Consider the following 19,519-nt stretch of genomic DNA (forward strand, 5'->3'; position numbering starts at 1 on the left):
TTTTATTCCATTATTCGTTAACTTCGTTGCACACGTAGTCAAATACAACTCTGTACTCTAACGTATTGACGGCAACATCAAATCCTTTTCGAGAGCGACTATATTTTTATTTTGCTACTAATTTGTAATGTGCAGAAGTCCTTTTACGAGTGACCCTTTCGATCGTATAGAGCTTGTTACCATAGGAACTAATCAGTAACGGATGACTTCTCGATGTGGTATATACGTCAAGATGTGTAGCTACCTCTTTCCCAATCTATGATCAGTAGTAGCACCTGTTATATGGAGTTGTGTTCATCGAACCAGGTTTCTTGTCCTATTTCCCAATAAAAATGAAACACTGTATTATCTTACAGTCATCTTTCCAGCTGGAAAAATGCAGCAAGACCGGCAGCAAATAGAAACAAAGATGTAGGCCTATGGGCTGCTTGTTAGTTATTATTATATTTTTTATTCATATATAATATGTGCATAATTCCTATGTTTTATTTGCTGTTCTACTTGTTTTTCCCCGTCCACCAGAGTGCCGCGATGTCCACCGGAAGTGTCGCGCCTGGTCCAAAGAGAGTTGGTGCAGTCGGAACCCTCTCTTCATGAGGAAGTTTTGCGCGCCCAGCTGCGGCCTGTGTGACGACAACCGCCCCATCAGTAACCGCACTGTCGTCATTACTGTAAGTTTCAATTTGCTCCAGTATCAAAGCATTGTTTGTTGGTTTGTTTGCTTTTTCGTTGTTTTCATGAAATTGTAGTTCAAAGTAAACAGATCACACTCAGTTTGGAATCTGTAGTTCCTTCATTTTCCCTCATAATAAAAGAAAACTCACTTTCACCTAGCTTATGTAGACCCGTCGTCATTGTAGAGACATCAGCGTTTGACAAAAGAAAAGCAAACAAACATGCCACTGGTGCGCCTTACAACCGTCACTTCCGTAATGTTGTGTGTGTGTGTGTGGGTGGATCGTCATGTGTTTTATGTCCTTGACATGAAAACGCTTTTGACAAGGGAAAGCTGCATACTTCACACCGAGAAACGTTCGATTTCTTGGGATATAAACTATTTGAGCTATGATCCACTATCAAAGTCTTCAGGAATTCCGTCACGCCGTGGCAAGTGGTGTCAAATTTGTAGTCGAGTGGATTTGGGGCGTTTTGATTTTTCAAACGAAAAAGGTTTCAACTGTAGGGAAACCGCTTTGATGTCTTATGAGTGCGAGAACAGCGATAATGTTGACCGAAATGAAAGAATCGGTAGCAATAAAGCAAGTTAGGATAATGGCGTAAAGATAATGTTCTACTCTTAAAAGCTGCGCCTTTAGCATGCTTTAGATTGGATTTAAGTGCACCATGAACTCTCGCCGTCATCACTGTGAGAACATTTCAGTCTCCTTACCATCAACTTTACCATTGATCACTATAGGCACAGCAACGGCAACGGCAGCAGCAGGGCGAAGGAGGGCAGCAGGTGGTGACGGGAGGGGCGACGGGCAACGGAGCAAACGGTAATGGGGTGGAGGACCTACTGACGATCCCAGAGGGAGAGCTAACGCCGAAGCAGCTGAAGGCGCTGAAGAAGGCCCAGAAACAGCGGCGCCTGGAAGAAAAGCGGAGAAAGAAGCAGATGCAGGCCGCCAAGAAAGCCGCCAAGCAGGCGGCCAGAAACAGGAACAACCTGCCACGGCGAGAACCCATCCGGGAGGATCTGGACGAAACCGCGCTAGTATGAACGATGGACACTGGTTAACTCCCGATTGTTTAAAACCCCTGAAATATTCTCTTCTACTAGAATACTGATATACGTATGGCTGATCTTCCTGCTTGTCATGCAAGTATAAAACTTCATGCGCGGCGTGAGAGGACTAAGTTATGTATAATGTACAAAGCCGCCCGATAATTTTGACTTAAAAATTGTGTTGAATTGTCAGATGTGGAGTTATTTTGACTAAAGAGGACAGGGGGCAGGTGAAAACCTCGCAGACGTGCACATCAGAACCTCATCCCAAGTTCTTTGGAGTGCTCGCAAGGAAGGTCATCCGGAGTGTCTTAAATTTGAGGAAATTGAAGGGTATCACAGTCTGTCTTCCTTTTGTTATGGGGTTTTTTGGTTTGTTTTGTTATGATTTTTTTTTGCTTTGTTTTCTTTCCTTTCATTATGACTAGCAACACGGTGCTTTTAAGTGCCACTGATTGTGCACAGCAATACCGATGTCGAAGTGAAAGCTGAGAGAATGACTGACGCCTTCTCATGTACACATCTGTGCAATTTAGATTTCGCACTCGACAAAAAACAAAAAACAAAAAACAAAACAGAAACGATAAAGACGTCGAAACGTATTTGGTTTAGGATAAAGACGTCGAAACGTATTTGGTTTAGAAAACGGTATTTTCATATCATTGAGATGAAGTAGGCATTATAAAATGTCATACTTAAGTAAACTATGTACACATAGCTACATGTATACATGTATGCTATAATGGTATGAAGCTCGAAACGGATTATCGATTGTCAAGATTCTACGATATTTGGTTGCGTTTTTACTGTTGTTTGATTTATTTTTTCTCATATTCTTTTTATAGCGAAAGCATCATCGTACAGCTTTATATCTTTGTTATCATCAGCCGATACTACATGTACAATAAATATTGGTGCATACACTCGTACGGGTTGCAATGGTCTAATATTGCTGGTTGCTATTCTAGCTATTGCTGATTTTTATACGCGCTAACTCTTTTGTTGCTTCGTTTTGTTGTTAAGCTTGTTCGTGAAATTGAGTACAAAGTTCACTGCCTTTTTGTTTTTTTTTTTTGTTTTTAATTCCCTGAAAGAGCACAAATGAATGAAAGAGGGATTTTGAGGGAAGAGTAGAGAGATAATATAGAAATCGTCACATCATGACAGAGAACGTATGCCTTCAAGCCTTTTGTATACTTAAAAAGTATTAACAAGCCGCAATTCTTTCAGAGTAATCCTTCAGAGAAACACGAAATAAGTGTTGCAGTATTTGCAAGTTGCATGAGCAAGCCTCACCAAGTATGCAGGGGGGGGGGGGGGGATTGAAGGGATGTGTCGTGCTATTTTATCGTGTATACACCATACAAACACCATATGCTGTATCCTATTTCCCTTTCACTTTTTTATCTCTATTTTGGTATACAGTGTGAGGGTGTAGCAGTAACTTTTAAGATCCAGTCTTTGCCATATATATCAGTTTTCCTGTGAACTTGAAACATTTCGGATAACACTGTATTGTAGTGTCATTACTTGTACCTTTGTATTTCAATACTGGGCACTCTAAAATGGCACTGTTCTTCAATACATCATAGTGTAATCCTTTGGTATGTCCAAGTCATATGTGCCATTGATATTCTGAAGGAGTAAAGCCCTAGTTAGTTTTGGTTGTTGTTGTTGCAGGGTTTATTCTTATTTTTGTATTTATTTTTTTTTTTTACTTTCAAAAGATTATTCAAGCGCCCCCTTTCTTCGTATTCGTAAGTAGCGCACGAGTTCTTTCAACGTGTTAAGGGCACGATGAAAGCACAGGTAAGAAAAATAATGTTTGCTTGGATAGAGAGCGAGAGAAAAACGAAAAAAAAAATAAATGGTAAATTTTCTTATTTGGGTTGATAATTCAAAGAACTGAGTACCAGAGGAAAGATTTTAAGGAAAATCATCGAGAATAAACACACAAAGCTATTTAATGTATTCAATCAATTTCAGCGTTGTCGTTAATTCATGCTGCATATTCGCTAGCGATATATCGTCTGTATGCGTAACTGGTTCAGAGGATGTTGTAGTAGCAGTGAGTGTAGTTGTTGGATAGTTTAAGCCATTACTGAGTAGGAGCAATGACAAAGCGAGCAGTAAGTTCTATACACCATGATACGGCCACGAATTTCTCGCTCCAAGTTCACCAAGAATTGATCATCATTTTTCAGTGTTGAAAGGAACGGGTGTGCTGTATTCCCGTGAGCAGGGAAGTACGCGTGCCGTTGTAAACGTTATGCCAAATCAACGCAGTTGTGAATTAGTATCACGAACCTCGTATTTTAAGTGGGCCTGATGTACGTAGTAACTATTGTCACAGAACTAATTTCATGATGCTCAGCAAGGTCTTTTTTTTTTGTTTCCCATATGTTCGTATTCCCTGAAAGAGAAACTCTTCAAGCTATGTTTAAGGGGCTGTGATTCATCAAATCAAGAAGAGATGTCCTTGAAATTTAAAAAAAAACAACCCAAATTGTGCGTCAAGTAAGCATTATAAGCATTCGAGGAAAAAAAATGCAAAACGATCACTAGCAGCATCGGTAGAATGTGCTTTGAGTATGCAAAGTTTCTGAACAATTTGATAAACCCTTTATAGCGGTTGGTATAGCTTTGTATTTCTTTGTCCGGCGTTTAACAGAGTTAAAGAGTTTCAGAGTGTGTGAGCGCACTTCATAAGCCTTTAACTGAAAAGCCCTTTTTTTTTTTCCCCTCAAAAGTAACTTTACTAGAAGATGGGTTTCGTGTCTCGCATTGCAATAGATTACGGGAACATGGAATGCGGGTAAAAGATCATGATACATGTATTTGGGGGAAAAAATTCAGAGTGTTCAAGGTTTATTAAAACAAAACGAGATGATAAAGGGGATTCACCACGTTACAAACAAATTATAAAAAATATTAATTTTCTTGTGTGCATGTCTGTGTGTCTGTGTGTGTGTGTGTGTGTGCATATTTTTCATATGTGTTTGTGTGTATTATGCCTTTGTTGATTTGAATACGTGTAATTGTACGTAATGAATTATCAATAACTCCAAGTTTATAGACAGTATAAATGATCGGTATAGGACGAAATTGCATTTTCGTTAAGTCCCTATTACCTTCATTGGTAATTTCATATTTCGAGATTGCAAACCATTTTGTGTACGAAATTGTCAAGTTTTATTGCACATCTGCATGTGTAACTACGTGTGTACTTCAAATTTTATACTAAGTGATAGATTTGTGATTTGAAATAAAAACAGTTTTACATTTTGAAGAAAAGAACGCACAATAAAGGAAATTATTTGTTGCTTGGTTCTTCCGTCTTCCCATGTCATGGCTACGTGAAACATTTGCCAGAAACGTGCACAAAAAAAAAAAAACCACAAAAAAACACAAAAAACAAAAAACAAACCCCAAAACAAACAAACAAACAAACAAACGTGTGATGCTGTCATAAGTGCACGTAGTAATAGCAATGAATGGCATAAAGGCATATAACCCCATTAACTCTGTCTCTTGTTCAGCCCATGTGTTACAGGAGGATGATGTTACAACAAGAATATGAATAGAGAACTGGAGGTTTTTTGTTTTGTTTTTTTTCTTTTGCTAGAGAGGTGGGACTTTAAGGGGTACAGAAAAAAAAAGAATATTAACAAATGGAATGACGAATATTTTCATGAATATTTTATTGATTTGGCTACGTACAGACCATAGGGCATCGATAGAGGTCAACACTGGATTGCAGTGGCCCTTTTTAAGTGTCCAACGAGAACTGCATTTATGCCACAGTAATCCTAAAGATTACACAACAGAACTTATAGCAATAACGAAACGCGATCAATTTTGACAGACTGATGTATAGAGTCAGGGTTGAATCATACATTTATTCAGTTTTCGCCGTTCATCTGTACAACGTATAATCACAGATACATGTATTACAAGCAGTGAACAAGATATCTACCAAAACAACATCGCAGCATCAAACAATGACAGATATCATCGACCAAGCAAGCTTAACAAGTTTACAGAGGTACAATTGTATATAACATTGTAAGAACTGGTGATTCTCCTTACCATGGTGCATTATTTTTCATTTTTTAACAAAGAAATAATATCTTTATAAGCTCTTCGTAACGAAATATAAGATCCATTGCAAAACGTATCGATGTATCGCATCTTATCCTATCTGATACTCGAGTATTAAGATATACGGTGGATGTCACATCGAGAGTCGTAAAGCTACCATTAACTTCTAGCAATAAAAGATACTATGATCTAATAAAACCATAACCATGATAATACCTTTTGTTCATAATTATAGCTGACTGACAATGTCTACACACACACACACACACAAACACAAAAAATATTCAGCATAGAGTATCTTCTTAACTTGTCAAAAAATAATGTAAATCGCCTTGTTGCAAAATGTACTCGTATCTACAATAAGGCATAAGCGATATGATTTCTCAGATTTCAATGATACCATGCTTGAACGCAAGCTTTGAACATATTTGAACACATTTGAACACATGCAAAATAGGTAATTCTTGACATAGACTATATAAAGAAACAAAATTGATAAACAGGGATTTGTCGTAGACGCAAAAAGTCGTATTATAAACAAAGGGTTTGCTCTTATCCATGGTTAGTTTTCCCCGCTGAAATTTTGCGCAGAAAATACCAAATCAGAGAAGTCCCTTGTCCAATGTGGCTGTGATATTGGTTAGTGTACAAGTCGCATGTGCCTTACAGCTTTATCTGTCTTGCTTGTGAAGATGTATGTCTGACAATGTTTGCGGTGTCCTAGGTGATTGTTGACTCTACTTGGCATATGCTGTTCCTGTTCAGATCGTGTCTGTTTCTTCATTTCAACAATGTACGAGGTCATACGTGCTGTGCTCTGTCGGAGATGGGGTGGGAAAACCAGAGAAAAGCTGGCATTCCGTCTTGCCGACAGGTCGGTGGAGGGCGCAGCGTCAACATGCGTCCTCCACAAACTTGCTGAAAATTAGCAGCATGCCATTTATTCTCTTCAGATGCGTGTATTTGGAGCTTGATGTCTTGATGAATGTTAATTGGTAGGTGCTTTGAGTTTGTTTGTTTGTTTGATAATCATTTCTGCAATTTCATGACAAACGTTATATACAAATAGGCCCTACATTTTTCTTTTGTACAAATCGTAGGATTTTTTGGAAGAATTATTAATAAACTTGTTGAATACAAAATATTGACAATCATTTAATACAAATTCATGGTACATTAATAATAAGGAAAAATAATCCAAAGGTACAATCTAAGGGGAGCAATTGCAGAAAAAGGTTGTATCCTATAAGCTTACGCTTGAGAGCGGAAACAGCCCAGTTGACAAATATAGATAATGTTTATCCAGGGTGAGTACTGGGATGGGAACGTGGGGGAGGGGGGTGGTGGATTGATGTGCTGAGTGGTGAGTTGACGTTTTGACGCGAGACTCTTCTAGACAGTGGGGAGCAGGACATCTTATGGGTCTGAGATGACTTGACGTGAGGTGAGGTGCTCGAGTACTGCAGCCAGCATAAGCCGTGCAGTCCCATTACCCATTAAGCTGTTCCAACACAAACTTAAAGAGCTCCTTCTCCTTCCCGTGATGACGTGGACGCATAAGTCTTTTTTTGTGACGTGGATGCAAAAGTCTCTTTGGGCAGGAGTGAAGACAGCTGCTGTCGGCTTTCTTGTTTGTCCCCAAACCTGCTCCCCTCGACTGAGCTTGGGAGTCCCGCAGCACAATCAGCTGATGACCGCCAGTGCATCTACGTCGGCTATCTTCCAGAGATTTCCATTGTAAAATCTGGTTTACACGTGATCTGTCATGATCAAAAGAAATTACAAAATTATACATCAACAAGAAACAATCTTCTCAGTTTAGAAGCCCCCAAGCAGTGCCAAGTTATGGTCGTAATGAGTAAACGGAATAGGTTTTTTTTTTTTTTGTCACAAAATATAATACATATATATATACATATATAAAGTAGGTATCTTAATCTTCATGCGTAAATGAATTTACAAGCATTTGTATTCCCCGCGGCGTTGTCATGAAATTGAACATATAGTTTCTACAGCTCAGAAATGTAGGTTCTACACCTTTTCCCCTGCATTTTGTTTTCTCTTCAAATTAGTTTCCACGCTGCTATGAAAATAATCGAAAAAAAGTGAGCCTTATACCTTGGATTCAAATCTGCCCCATTGTCGACGACTAGAAGCACTGCAGTCATTCATCATCTACCACCGTAATGGCGATTGGAAGAACGTTAGCCATGTGCGTCCATACATCATACCAGTAAAGAACCTGAGGGCGATTCACTACGAGAGTCGTACCTGTTTTGTCACACAAAAGTAAGCATGTCCATGAAAACAAGAATAGAATGTTTGTTGATAATTTGCAAAATATACCTGAATTTTAATGTTTTACCTCTTCATTTGACTTGAAAGGTTCTACAAAGGAAACCATCACCCAAAAAGAAATGTGGATTGAGTAAAAGCAGCAACATCAGCAGAACACATCAGTGAAAGTTTGAGGAAAATCGGATAGTCGATGCAAAAATTATGAAATTTTAAAGTTTTGGTGTTAGAACCGCTGGATGAGGAGACTAGAGGTTATGACGTATGTGTAGACAACAATAAAAAGAAAATGTAAAGGGAATTCCACAAAAATTCACTCTTCTGTCATGGTGAAACAGCACTTGATTAACCGCTTTCAGAAAGCAGGGGAAATAATTGCTACCCTTCACATATGTCAGTATATCAAGTTGATGGAATGTGTAATCATACTATAATTTGAGCAACGTTTGTCTGTTTGTTCCTCTACTCCTTCCAGGTCCTTGGTCCGATCTCCATCAAACAATAGTGGGTGGATGCAGGTCGATCGCGAAATTGCCCTTAAGGGGTTCATTTTTGAAAAGGTCAAGGTCATTAGGGTCAAAGGTCAAATAACTAATCTTCGTCAGCTGCAATAATCAAACACCCGATAGAGGGCGCTATGTAGGCCTAATATGGGGATTCCCCCAGAAATATAATCAGACACCCGATAGAGGGCGCTATGTAGGCCTTCCCAGGTGTACGCCTACTTATGCTTCCAGCGAGTTTGGCCAAGATCGGACCGGACCTCCGTTGACCCAGTGACCTTGACCATTTCTGGGTGAATCCCCATAGAGGATTTCTGGCACTCCACGAGTACATTGACTAGTTTTCATAAAAACTGTACGCAAAGAATGTTTCTTTGTAAATTGCAGCGTAACATACGCAATATTCAGACCGGAAATGCTTCCATCCCTTCTTTGCCTTGAACACGCTGAAGAGCTTCTCCTCTCTATGTTTCATGATGAAATACACTTGTACACTGAAGGGTTGACGAGGTAAGGGAAGGCAGGAAGGTGTGCTCGAAATGATGGGCCGCTCACTTGACGGGACGAAGCTATTCGATTGAAAGAAAGCGATCATTTCAGTGGGGCAATGTGCTAGGACAGAATTTTATCACATGTCACCCTCTGTACATGTTTCCCGACATGTTTGTTAAAATACAGATCAGCAGTTGCGATCTTACGAATATATTTTTTACAGAGGGCGATTAAAAAAAAAAAAGTTACAGCAAGAATCTGTTTAGTTGCAAGTGTTGATCAATGGCATGGTCTACTTCCAATATGAACCTGAAGGGATTTCGTAGTGGGATATTTATAGAGCGTAGAGAATATATCCTTCGATCTACTCACCATTCGTTGTTTTGATACACACAATATCTCCCGCGTTTCCGAGCTGCGCCTGGAGTCGATGCTGTTGCAGGAAATGGTCCTCCAATTGAGAGTTCAGTTTTTGCACTTTCCCGTTTGGTATATACACAAGAACATAACGCGACACAAAGTATAATTCCAGTAAATAAGGCGAAGTAGCACAATGCTGAATGCTCCACGAGACTGCGAAGTTAGAGATGGAAAATAGAGATAGATTGAGAGAGAGAGAAAGAAGTTCGCGAGTCCGATGTTTGATGATGAAGTTTGGCGAGTTGACAACTTGACGTTTCCGCGCCTTCACGTCGAAAGCTGGTCAAGAAGTGTTGTGTGCGTGAAAAGTTGAATTTTGTGAATGAAGAGTTGTAACATGCGTGCGAAACTTCTTCGAGACGTGGAGCGAAGAAAGAAGGAGATTGGTTGGAAAGGATGTCCATCTCGCGTTGTCATGGTGACCGTAGGAGTGAACGGAGGTGAAGTTACGTTTTTCGCGAGGAATGTTCGGACAGATGATATATGAGTGCTTGCGATACAGAGGGCCAGAGCAGCCGTAAAAATGTGCTTGTATTACGTCGTAGAGTGACCACTAGCGGATATGGTCAGCGAGTGGACGAAAACAATTCTCTGTAAAGTTAGAAAATGAAAGTGTGACTCATTGTGCTGCTACAAACCTTACAAGACTAGTAACTAAAAGATGTAATTATGAAGTCAGTTACTTAGTACTAGGACAATTCACAATTCTTTGAAACAATCCCTCTTTTGTCTCAAGCACACTTAATGTCAATGTCTCACCTGTTTCGATCTAGTTCAAAATGGATTATTATAACTTTTACACTAGTTTATTGTGGCAGCAGGAGCTCAAACTCGTGAACATAGCGGGGATGGTGTGTTAATTTTGTATCCACAGTGACAACAAAATAAAAATGACAGCAATGGACGTCGCTGAAATACATGTAGAACTTTCGGGACCTTGGCCCTTCGTCAGATTGGTTATTGAGCAGCTGAAATTGGCTAACATAATCGTATATAAAGTGTGAGGGGTCACATTGCATATCAGACGGGAATATACAAATAATATGTAACGCTTTTAAGCCCTCACACGTATATGTGATAGACAACATACACACAAGTCCAGCTGCACATTGCCAATTTGAGAAAAACTACAAAGAAGTTCAATTGGTATCACTATAAAGAAAATCAGTATCTCAACAGATTGGCATTACTTACTATTCCAAAGGATAAAGATATCGCAGAAAATGTTAAACGTTCATCATGCTCCATTAACAGCTTACATCCATTTGATACATCCGATCTTGTTACATGACCGGAATTAGCGGATTCAACTACACGTACTCATTCTGTGCGTGTGGTGTTAAGATATACGGTACAATATAATTTACCTTAGTATAGATTATAATTACACTGAAGTTTTAGTATTTTACGTATATAATATAATGGCATTATACGAGGTTGATATCAAACATGTGTAATCTTTGGCTGGTTAATTCCTCCATTTGAAAATGCATGAGCTTGAGCAAATTGATATCTACAAGCTGTAAACAACATTTTGTCATATGTTTTTGTAAAGCGAACATTTTCCTGAATTCTTGTTCTTGCTTTGAAGGTGTATTAATCATTTGTATGCCTCTTAAGTGGATTGGGAAAGAAAACCCCATAGCGTTGCGCACACTATCCAAAATGTCTGGCAGGAAAAAAAAAACAAAAAACAAAAAAACAAAAAAAGAAACAAGGGGGAGGTTTACCTGTCATTCACATGTGAGAAAATAAGATAGTGACATCAGCAATGGCTCTTAAGGATGATTCTGAACAGCATAACTTTTGATACTGTTAAGATTTGTCCCCATGTATATAGAAAAGGAAGTGCAGTCAAGTAGTCATACCTTGTTCTTGTTTTCCATTGATACGGCAACCGTTTCCTGGCCAAGTTCTGCACACATCTCTCGGGCATGATGCACTCTGCCTCTGAGGTGGTTGGTGTCTGGTCTCTCCAGTAGCTGTTGTCTGCTTCGCAGGAACACGGACACCTGTCACCTGTAAAACCCTTGTCAGTCTCTAGGACCATGACGATTACTCTGGTTGAGAGCTTTTATTAACAAATCTATTATAGTTTCCAAATAATATATACGGAGAGTCGCTTTCTTTGCTGTAAATATTATGTTTGTAAAGCATGTAACATTTAGTGCCACTGCATTCCTCCGTCTTTGGTATGATTAGATTCATTATGATCATCAGAGCAGAAAAGATTCGCAAATCACAGGCATCAAAGGAATATAAAAACACATTAACTTTTATATTAGATTTTTTTTTCTGAATGCTAGATATCTTCAAAAAAATTTGATATAATCGACATTATTCTTCATTTTCTTTTTGTCTACATTTAGTTTTATTACTTATATATAATTTATACACCGATTGTCCTATTTTTATGATTCTCATTATGATTCCGCGGTTCTTGGGATCTGTTTTTTGTTACTTTCTTCAATATGTTTAACAGGGACATTGATTTCAAGTTGTTTTTTTTTTTTTTTTTTTTTTTTTTTTTTTTTTTTTTAGAGTCTAATCATTGGGACTCGAATTTGAAACCTTCCATTGTGTGCTACATAAAAATTGAGCAGGTTTAATTATATTGTCATTATCTATATCAGATTTAAATATATACGGTATAGACTGCTAGGAAAAATTTAGGAGTTTAGTGAATATAGTACAATTATTGAACGAAGAACTTCTCTCAATAGCTTAGGTCCGCGGAATTCAAGTCTTGCCACTGAAAGTTAGGCATATCTGGACTGTTTAGAATTACTTGGAATGTTTAGATTTTTTTTTTTCACGACTGCCTTAGGCCCATTACTAAACACCACCTCTGTGCATGAAGTTCAAAATGGCCTGCGAGCATTTAAACCTTCCTTTGGAAACAGATGACAATCTATATAATTCTCTTTTTTATGAGTTGCTATTAAATGGTAGTCGAAAATAGCTTCTTAGTGGTTCAAGTGTCAAATTTACAAAATGGAGGTTTAAACATAGGCTGAAATCACAGTTGAAATTTAAAGTCTAAATTGCTTTCATTTTCAAGAGCTTGCCTGTACAGACTAAAACTTTAATAATGACTGATCTTACTCTTGGTCCACACACACACACACACATACATACATACACACACCTCACTTCGGCATTCACGCATGCATTTACCCATGTATCTGTTATATCAGGAAATATTCAATATCAATAATTAATATCCAGAGTTATATCACTAGTTTCATTTGTATAATAGATGTTATTGTTCATTGTTTTCCTCAATTAACCTCGTTTTTTTATTTAATAGGAATTGTAGTATTTACATTTTTTAAAACTATCATATTAGCCTTCTCTGTTTGATCTTTATTTATTTTAAATGTTTTTAAATGTTTTATTAGTAACTGTAATGCTGCAATGTTTTATTTTGCTGTGTTTTGAAGGGCCCCGATGAAAACCAGTTAATGCTGATTTGGGCGACCCTTTTTAAATAAACAAATGAATAAATACATAAGTAAATAATAAATAAATAGCAGGATCCAACCACGGACCTGTTTGATACGGCGATCTCAATCCCTCCACAAGTTACAAGTATTATAAGTGCGTAGTCTTTACTATAGCGCGGTAATCTTTATTCTGAAATTTTAGGAGAATTATTTCTGAAATAACGAAGCTAATGAAAGTGATAACTAGGATAACAATAATCATGGTACTATACAACAGTAGGAGTATACAGAAAGTTTTGGTAATCATGATTAGAATAATATAGAGGGTATAATAGCGATCAAGATAAAAATGATCATGCAATGAAGGAGGCAAAGACGGGTTTTACTCATGCCTCGAACAAAGGATGAAAAAAAGTTAAAAAAATCAGTGCACCATGAAAGAAAGAGGCAGAATCATTTGCAGCTCTCCACGAAACAGCATCCAATTACCCATCCCAGAATCAACTTTCATATTCAAGTCAGCTCTGAACACAACATCCACCTCAGCAATGTCAAAACCTCCGGAATTTTAGATGATTTCTTAAATGATTAAAACAGTAATACCCTGTATCAGTGATTGTATTAATAACAACATTTTTTTTTTATATATATATAACAGCTAGAATGAGTTTGATTATATCAAAAGTAACGAGGATTAAAGATAATAGTCGTTATGGTATTGAATGATAATCATCATGAAAATGACCATAATTATGATCTACATATTTCATCAATAGTGACAACCGAGGGAGAGCCAGACCTTCAATAAACAGTAGCCAACCAAATGCCAACCAAGCACACATTTCAGCAACGGAATCTACATCCAGCACACAGCACAAATCGCACCATCCATCCCGTTTACATCATGTCAATTTCAATCATTTTAGAAGTTTTATGAAAATTTTCACTTTAGTTTTTTTTTTTTAATTTATAGGCTAGAGTAACAAATTACTTTGAAATAATTATTGTTTATATTGGTCACGTCCTTGTTACCTGCTGTACACTCAATCGCATTATTTAGCTGCTCATTAACAGATTTCGGATAGCAATTAGTTACATATTACGTTTTGAGTAACTCACGTTTTATAAGCCTTGCTTTTTAGTGGACCACTCTTTTTCCATACTTTTCTGTCAACCTTTCTAAGTATGTATTGCTATTCTTGATCATTCTACTTCCTTGTACGCATATCCTATTATGATACCTAACGATTAACAATGCATTATGTAATTGTTAAAATTGATCACACAATATGTTTTTGTAGTATTCACTATTTGTTAGATGGAAATAAATGAACTGATTTAAATTGAATTGAATGACAAAAACAAAAATGTGCAGACAATAATGGCAATGTCAGTACTAACAACAGTTACAACAATAATAGTTTCGATAAAATGAAGACGATTATCATCATCACTACTGTTATTGTTCTCAGTAATCTTATTTAGAAATTAATGATTTTTCTCTCCGCAATGGCTTACCCTTCATCAGTAACGACATTATGAATTCGGAATTTGATTATGAATCAGAACTGGGCCCTGTTTCACGCTAACTATACACTTCACACCAACATTATACCGCAGAGTGGACGGAAGGTTTTATTTTGCCTGTTATATCAGAAAGGTGACAGAATTATGGTAGAAAATAATTACAGAGGTATTACTATTTTAAGCTGTTAGGAAAATTATTTACATTCGTTGTAAACTGCCGCCTTTCTAAGTATGTGAATAATCATAGCATTATTGGACCGGAGCAAGCAGGACTTTGTAAAGGAACTTAACAGTTGAACATGTACTAACTTTCAAATTCTTACTTGATTTTTATCTAGGTCAAAGAAAACAACTATTTTGCGCATTCACTGATTATCGCAAAGCCTTTGGCAGTGAAGAGTGATTTTCTGGAAAAAGCTGTTGAGTGATAACATTAATGCCGAATTCGTTAGTGTTATTAATATATATAGTATTTACAAACGTGCAAAGTCATGTGTGAAACTGAATGGTGTAAAATCCAATTACTTTCATTGTCTTGCTGGTGTGAGGCAACGAAAAAACTGTCTTGTAACCTCATTTTTTTTTGCAATATTTTTAAGTGACCTTGAAATAATCTTGTTCAAGAAATATGGCGGGTTACCTATACTCTTCGAAACAGCATGATCTCTTTCAAAGTGATGATTCTGTCCTGTATCTATATATCTTTGCAATGTTATACGATGACGACACCATAATGTTAGCAGACAGCAAAGATCATTTACAATTAGCTATGTTTGGTATGAAAGAATATTGTGATGTATGGGGTCTCCAAATGAATGGTACAAAAACCAACATTGTCTTCTTTTCAGGAGGAAAAATAAGGAACAAGCCTGTTATTTATTCTGGTGATCAAATCTTAGAAGTTGTACTTAATTATATATATTTAGGAGTCACTTTGAATTACAATAGGTCATTTCATCTTGCAATCAAAAGGTTGTATGATACTGCTTGTAGAGCAATGTTTGAAATATTGAATAAATGCAGGTCTATGTTTTTAGATATTGATACACAGCTGAAACTTTTTGATGCTGTTGTAATTCCGATTATCCTTTATGGCTGTGAAATTTCGGGATACATGTACCCTAAATCTTGTTGAGAAATTGCATCTCAAAGTTTGTAAAACTATACTGAGAGTAAAGAAAAGTACAAGTTCAAATATGATTAATTTTATGGTGAGTTAGGTAGATTTCCTATAAATTGTTTGACAGCATTAAGAATGATTAACTTCTGGTTTATATTAGTCTAGCAAGACGATTTAAAATTGTGCACAATATTGTATAAACATAATTATGTTTGTTTTGCATAGAAATATTCTAATAGAATGTAGTAGGATTCAGTTTATTTAGTCAGCACTTACAAAATGTCTGGCTTAATCAATGTGCTGATATAGATTTTTTATGGTTAAAAAAAAACCAGTGTCACAGACTCTGTCTGGCTTTATCAATGTGCTGATATAGATTTTTTATGGTTAAAAAAAACCCAGTGTCACAGACTCTGTCTGATCAAAGAAGGGAAGAGTGGAATTTTGATTTAAATAACTCAAGTAGTTGTATAAACTATAGGTTATTAAAGGATGAGATATGTTATGAAATATATTTGAAAATGTTGTCCCCAAACCTTAGAATTACTTTCATTAGATTTAGATGTAGAAACTTCTGCAAAGTCCCGGTTGTTTCTGGCAGATATGAACATACCTTTGAACAAAGAACTTGTCTAAAATGCGAGAAAATGTTGTAGGATATGAATTTAATTTTCTACTGCCCATGACGAAAAAAGGAAAACAAAATTGTTAATCAAAAGGTATTATTTTGAAAAGTCATCCACCTCAAATTTAAGAGACTTTTTTTTTTCAAACAAGAGGTGGAGAGTTGATTAATTTGTGCAGAATTCTTTATGTATCTAGGAATTTATAGATTCATCTTCCAATGACAAACAGGACATACGTATTTTCCCCCGTTTAATTTTTTTTTTTGTTAATACTTGTTGTTTGCTGTTGTTACAGTTGTTATTATTGTTATAAAATGTAACTTCATGTTAATGAATTTTATGTGACTTTATTTTGGCGAAAACCTACAGCCATTAGATTACACGGCAATCTGCAAACCTATCTTCAGTTGAAATTCTTAACGCGTGCTAATTCATGCTTCTCAGATAAAACAGGGTGGAACGTGCGTCTTTGTACGAGGTACAATGGCGGCAATCTTTCTCGCGCAGCATTATCTTGGCCGCGAAGAGAGAAGACACAGAAATCGAATAAATCTTGCTAACATTCCCGAGTCATAATTTTGCAAAACTTACCGTCTCAGGATGGAGTAATTTGCGAACAAATGCGACGAGACGTGATAATATGTTAGAACACCAATCCAACGAAGCACTTTCTGTAGAATAACAAGTGCGTCTATGACTCCCCTCCCCCCCCCCCCCCCATGTTATGTTTTATACACAAGGAATGATCAGTAAGATTTACAGGCAAAACATGACACTTAATTTACCATCGTAATATCAAGACTTTGTGGCAATGTAGGACCTGATTCAAAGTCAGTTAACGTCTTTGTTTTTTTAAAGGTATATATATATATATATATATATATATAGATATATATGTTGTTCCATTTATTGACTTATTCTATTCAAGTGTTTAAGTGTTAATGGCCTCATTGTGACGTTTATTTTTGTGTAGTAACGAGTAACCCTACAAGTACAATCAAGTGCGTAATGTTTAGTATCAATTCATCATTAGCGACAAACCATGAATTTACGATCAGTTTTCTTGTATAATATTATTTTCAGCATAATAGTCGAGTCTTCTCTTTTCCAGCTGCCCCTTAAATCGCACCAGTTCCAGTCATTTGCTTATTGGTCTATTGTTATCGATGTATTGTAACTTTTCAGAAGGGATACATGCTCATCAACTTAAACGCATTCTGCTACTTACATTAATATCATTTGTGTTCAAATGAAAATGCTTACGGTTATAACTAATTCAAATCATGCATTGTTATTTTGATTCCAAATTACAACATAAAGTAGCGACAACTATAGGTTCTTGGCAAGTGGGACTTTCCAGAACGTCGTCGGAGGGTCGGAGACGTCACTGGAATAAGTCAGCCATCCCAGAACCGCTGCATCGCTGCCGTGACTGATGCCCTCGCAGACAGAGCTGGTCAGTATTTCAACTTCTGGCGGCATTGCAACGCAGCCACAAAAAATAAATGAATAAATAAATAAATAAAATTAAAAAAATAAATTAATAATAATAACAATAATTAAAAGTAAAAAAGAAAAAATAACATAATGCATACTATGCTGTCATGGCCCGGATGCCGAACACACTTGGATGCATAGACTGCACACATATCGGCATGCGATCACCTATTAGGGAGAAAGAACACGTCTACGTGAATCGCAAGGGGAGGCACAAGATGAATGTTCAAGCTGTGGTAGACTCCGATCTCCACTTTATGAACGTGGTGGCACATTGGCCGGGATCTACCCACGACGCTTACATAATGGGACAACTGCCTTCTCCAAGACGAGTTAACAGAGGGACAAATGCTTAGTGGTTGGCTTGTTCATGAGGATTTCAGCTTATTAAGCACATAGGAAAAGTAATTACTTCAGATCATACTTTAAAAACGGATTATGCACGTCTGATATTCCTTATTAAAATGGTTTCAAATAAATTTAACTTTAATAAAAGCGCTTTAATAATCGGGGTACATACTCATGCATTTGACAATGTATTTTGAGAAGATTATCTTATACCTGAAGAAAAAAAAGTTATGATCTTTTATACAGTGGAAGATGAGAAATTAGAAATAATATTTCTATTTTCACAAAATATATATGTATTTTTATTAGGATTTGCTATGCCCGCTTGACATTAAGATCCTTTCTTTTAACTTTTTCAAATTTTAAGTCATTAACTTTTCCCAATTTCGTCATACAAAATGGATTAATGCAGTTTCTATGACAATTTTATGTCAAATAGAAGGGATAGTGGCTACCCGCTCCAGCCGTGGCTATTAACACCAATCTTGCGGCCGCATAACGACTTGGAGGAGAGGTTCAACAGAAGCCTAGTCCACTACCGAGTTTGCGTGGAGAGGGCATTTGACGTTCTGAAGGCACGCTTCCGCGGCTGCCTTGATGACTCTGGAGCTGTTCTCTGCTACCCGGTAAACAGGTGCGTTACCGTCAGTTTTGAAAACGATTAAACTCATCACTTAATAAATTACTCTTAAACAGGACTTTTCTTTTTCATATTTAAAACTTTTGGTAATGACACAATGGAATGGTAAACTCGAATGCCATCTTGTTTTAATACTTACTAATGCAGACTAAAAGTGCTTAATAAGCTTTGCAAATCTGTTAAAAAAATATAATAATAAAACTAGAAAAGTCGCTCTTGCGACTGGTATGCCTACGCCATAATGCATGGTTCTTCTAATAGGGTCTATGGTACGTCTTGACAATGTGTGCTGACAGTTTACCATAATTGGCAAAAAAAAAAAAAATCAAAATGGCAGGTTTGTCTCAAATTTATGTGTTGAATGTTCACTTTCCTTAAACTGTAGATTTAATTGGATGAATGGCTTTTGTCTCCGAGTGCAGGTATTTGGGGTTTTGAGAATTTTTACTTGACTTTTTACCCTTTTATAAGTTATGCATTGAGTAATTTTTAAGATAAAAAGTGTAATTTCATGCTTTACAATCCAGGAGAGGCAGTGAAAAAGATGATGCTTTCACGGATAAATCTAGAAACAAGATATGATTTACTATAAACAGTCCAGAACAGATTCTAGACATGTAAGACCCAGTAGACCTATCATTGTAAGCTATACTGATCTAAGCAGAATCTTAAAGTCTAGAGTCTTATTTCTAACCTTTCTGCGTCTCCAGACTACGCACGACTATCGGTTTATCACAACTTTATAATCGTAATTCGTTTGGTGCACTAGCCCTAT

The 19,519-nt window shown here is 36.9% G+C and overlaps 1 protein-coding gene and 1 long non-coding RNA gene across 3 annotated transcripts in view; one reads left to right on the plus strand and one right to left on the minus strand.

Moving 5' to 3' along the window:
• The window catches only part of LOC140232811 (uncharacterized), a 129,354-nt gene extending 127,183 nt beyond the window's left edge, over window positions 1-2,171 (plus strand). The window contains exons 14-15 of the mRNA XM_072312928.1: window positions 523-671; window positions 1,418-2,171. Coding sequence (XP_072169029.1) covers window positions 523-671; window positions 1,418-1,723 — 455 coding nt within the window. The 3' untranslated portion in view covers window positions 1,724-2,171. The remainder of the gene's footprint in view (window positions 1-522; window positions 672-1,417) is intronic.
• A 3,185-nt stretch (window positions 2,172-5,356) lies between these two features.
• LOC140232965 (uncharacterized) lies at window positions 5,357-14,086 on the minus strand. 2 transcript variants are annotated; one of them, XR_011901512.1, is made up of 5 exons: window positions 11,409-14,086; window positions 9,493-10,131; window positions 9,026-9,197; window positions 7,949-8,101; window positions 5,357-7,590 (listed from the first exon to the last, which is right to left on the minus strand). It is a non-coding gene; the product is annotated as an uncharacterized lncRNA (long non-coding RNA). The 2 variants fall into 2 exon arrangements; XR_011901513.1 differs by lacking the exon at window positions 9,026-9,197 and having other exon boundaries at window positions 11,409-14,085.
• Window positions 14,087-19,519: the final 5,433 nt, after the last annotated feature.

The sequence above is a fragment of the Diadema setosum genome, chromosome 9 (assembly GCF_964275005.1).
Source record: "Diadema setosum chromosome 9, eeDiaSeto1, whole genome shotgun sequence".
NCBI classification, from domain to species: Eukaryota; Metazoa; Echinodermata; class Echinoidea; order Diadematoida; family Diadematidae; genus Diadema; species Diadema setosum.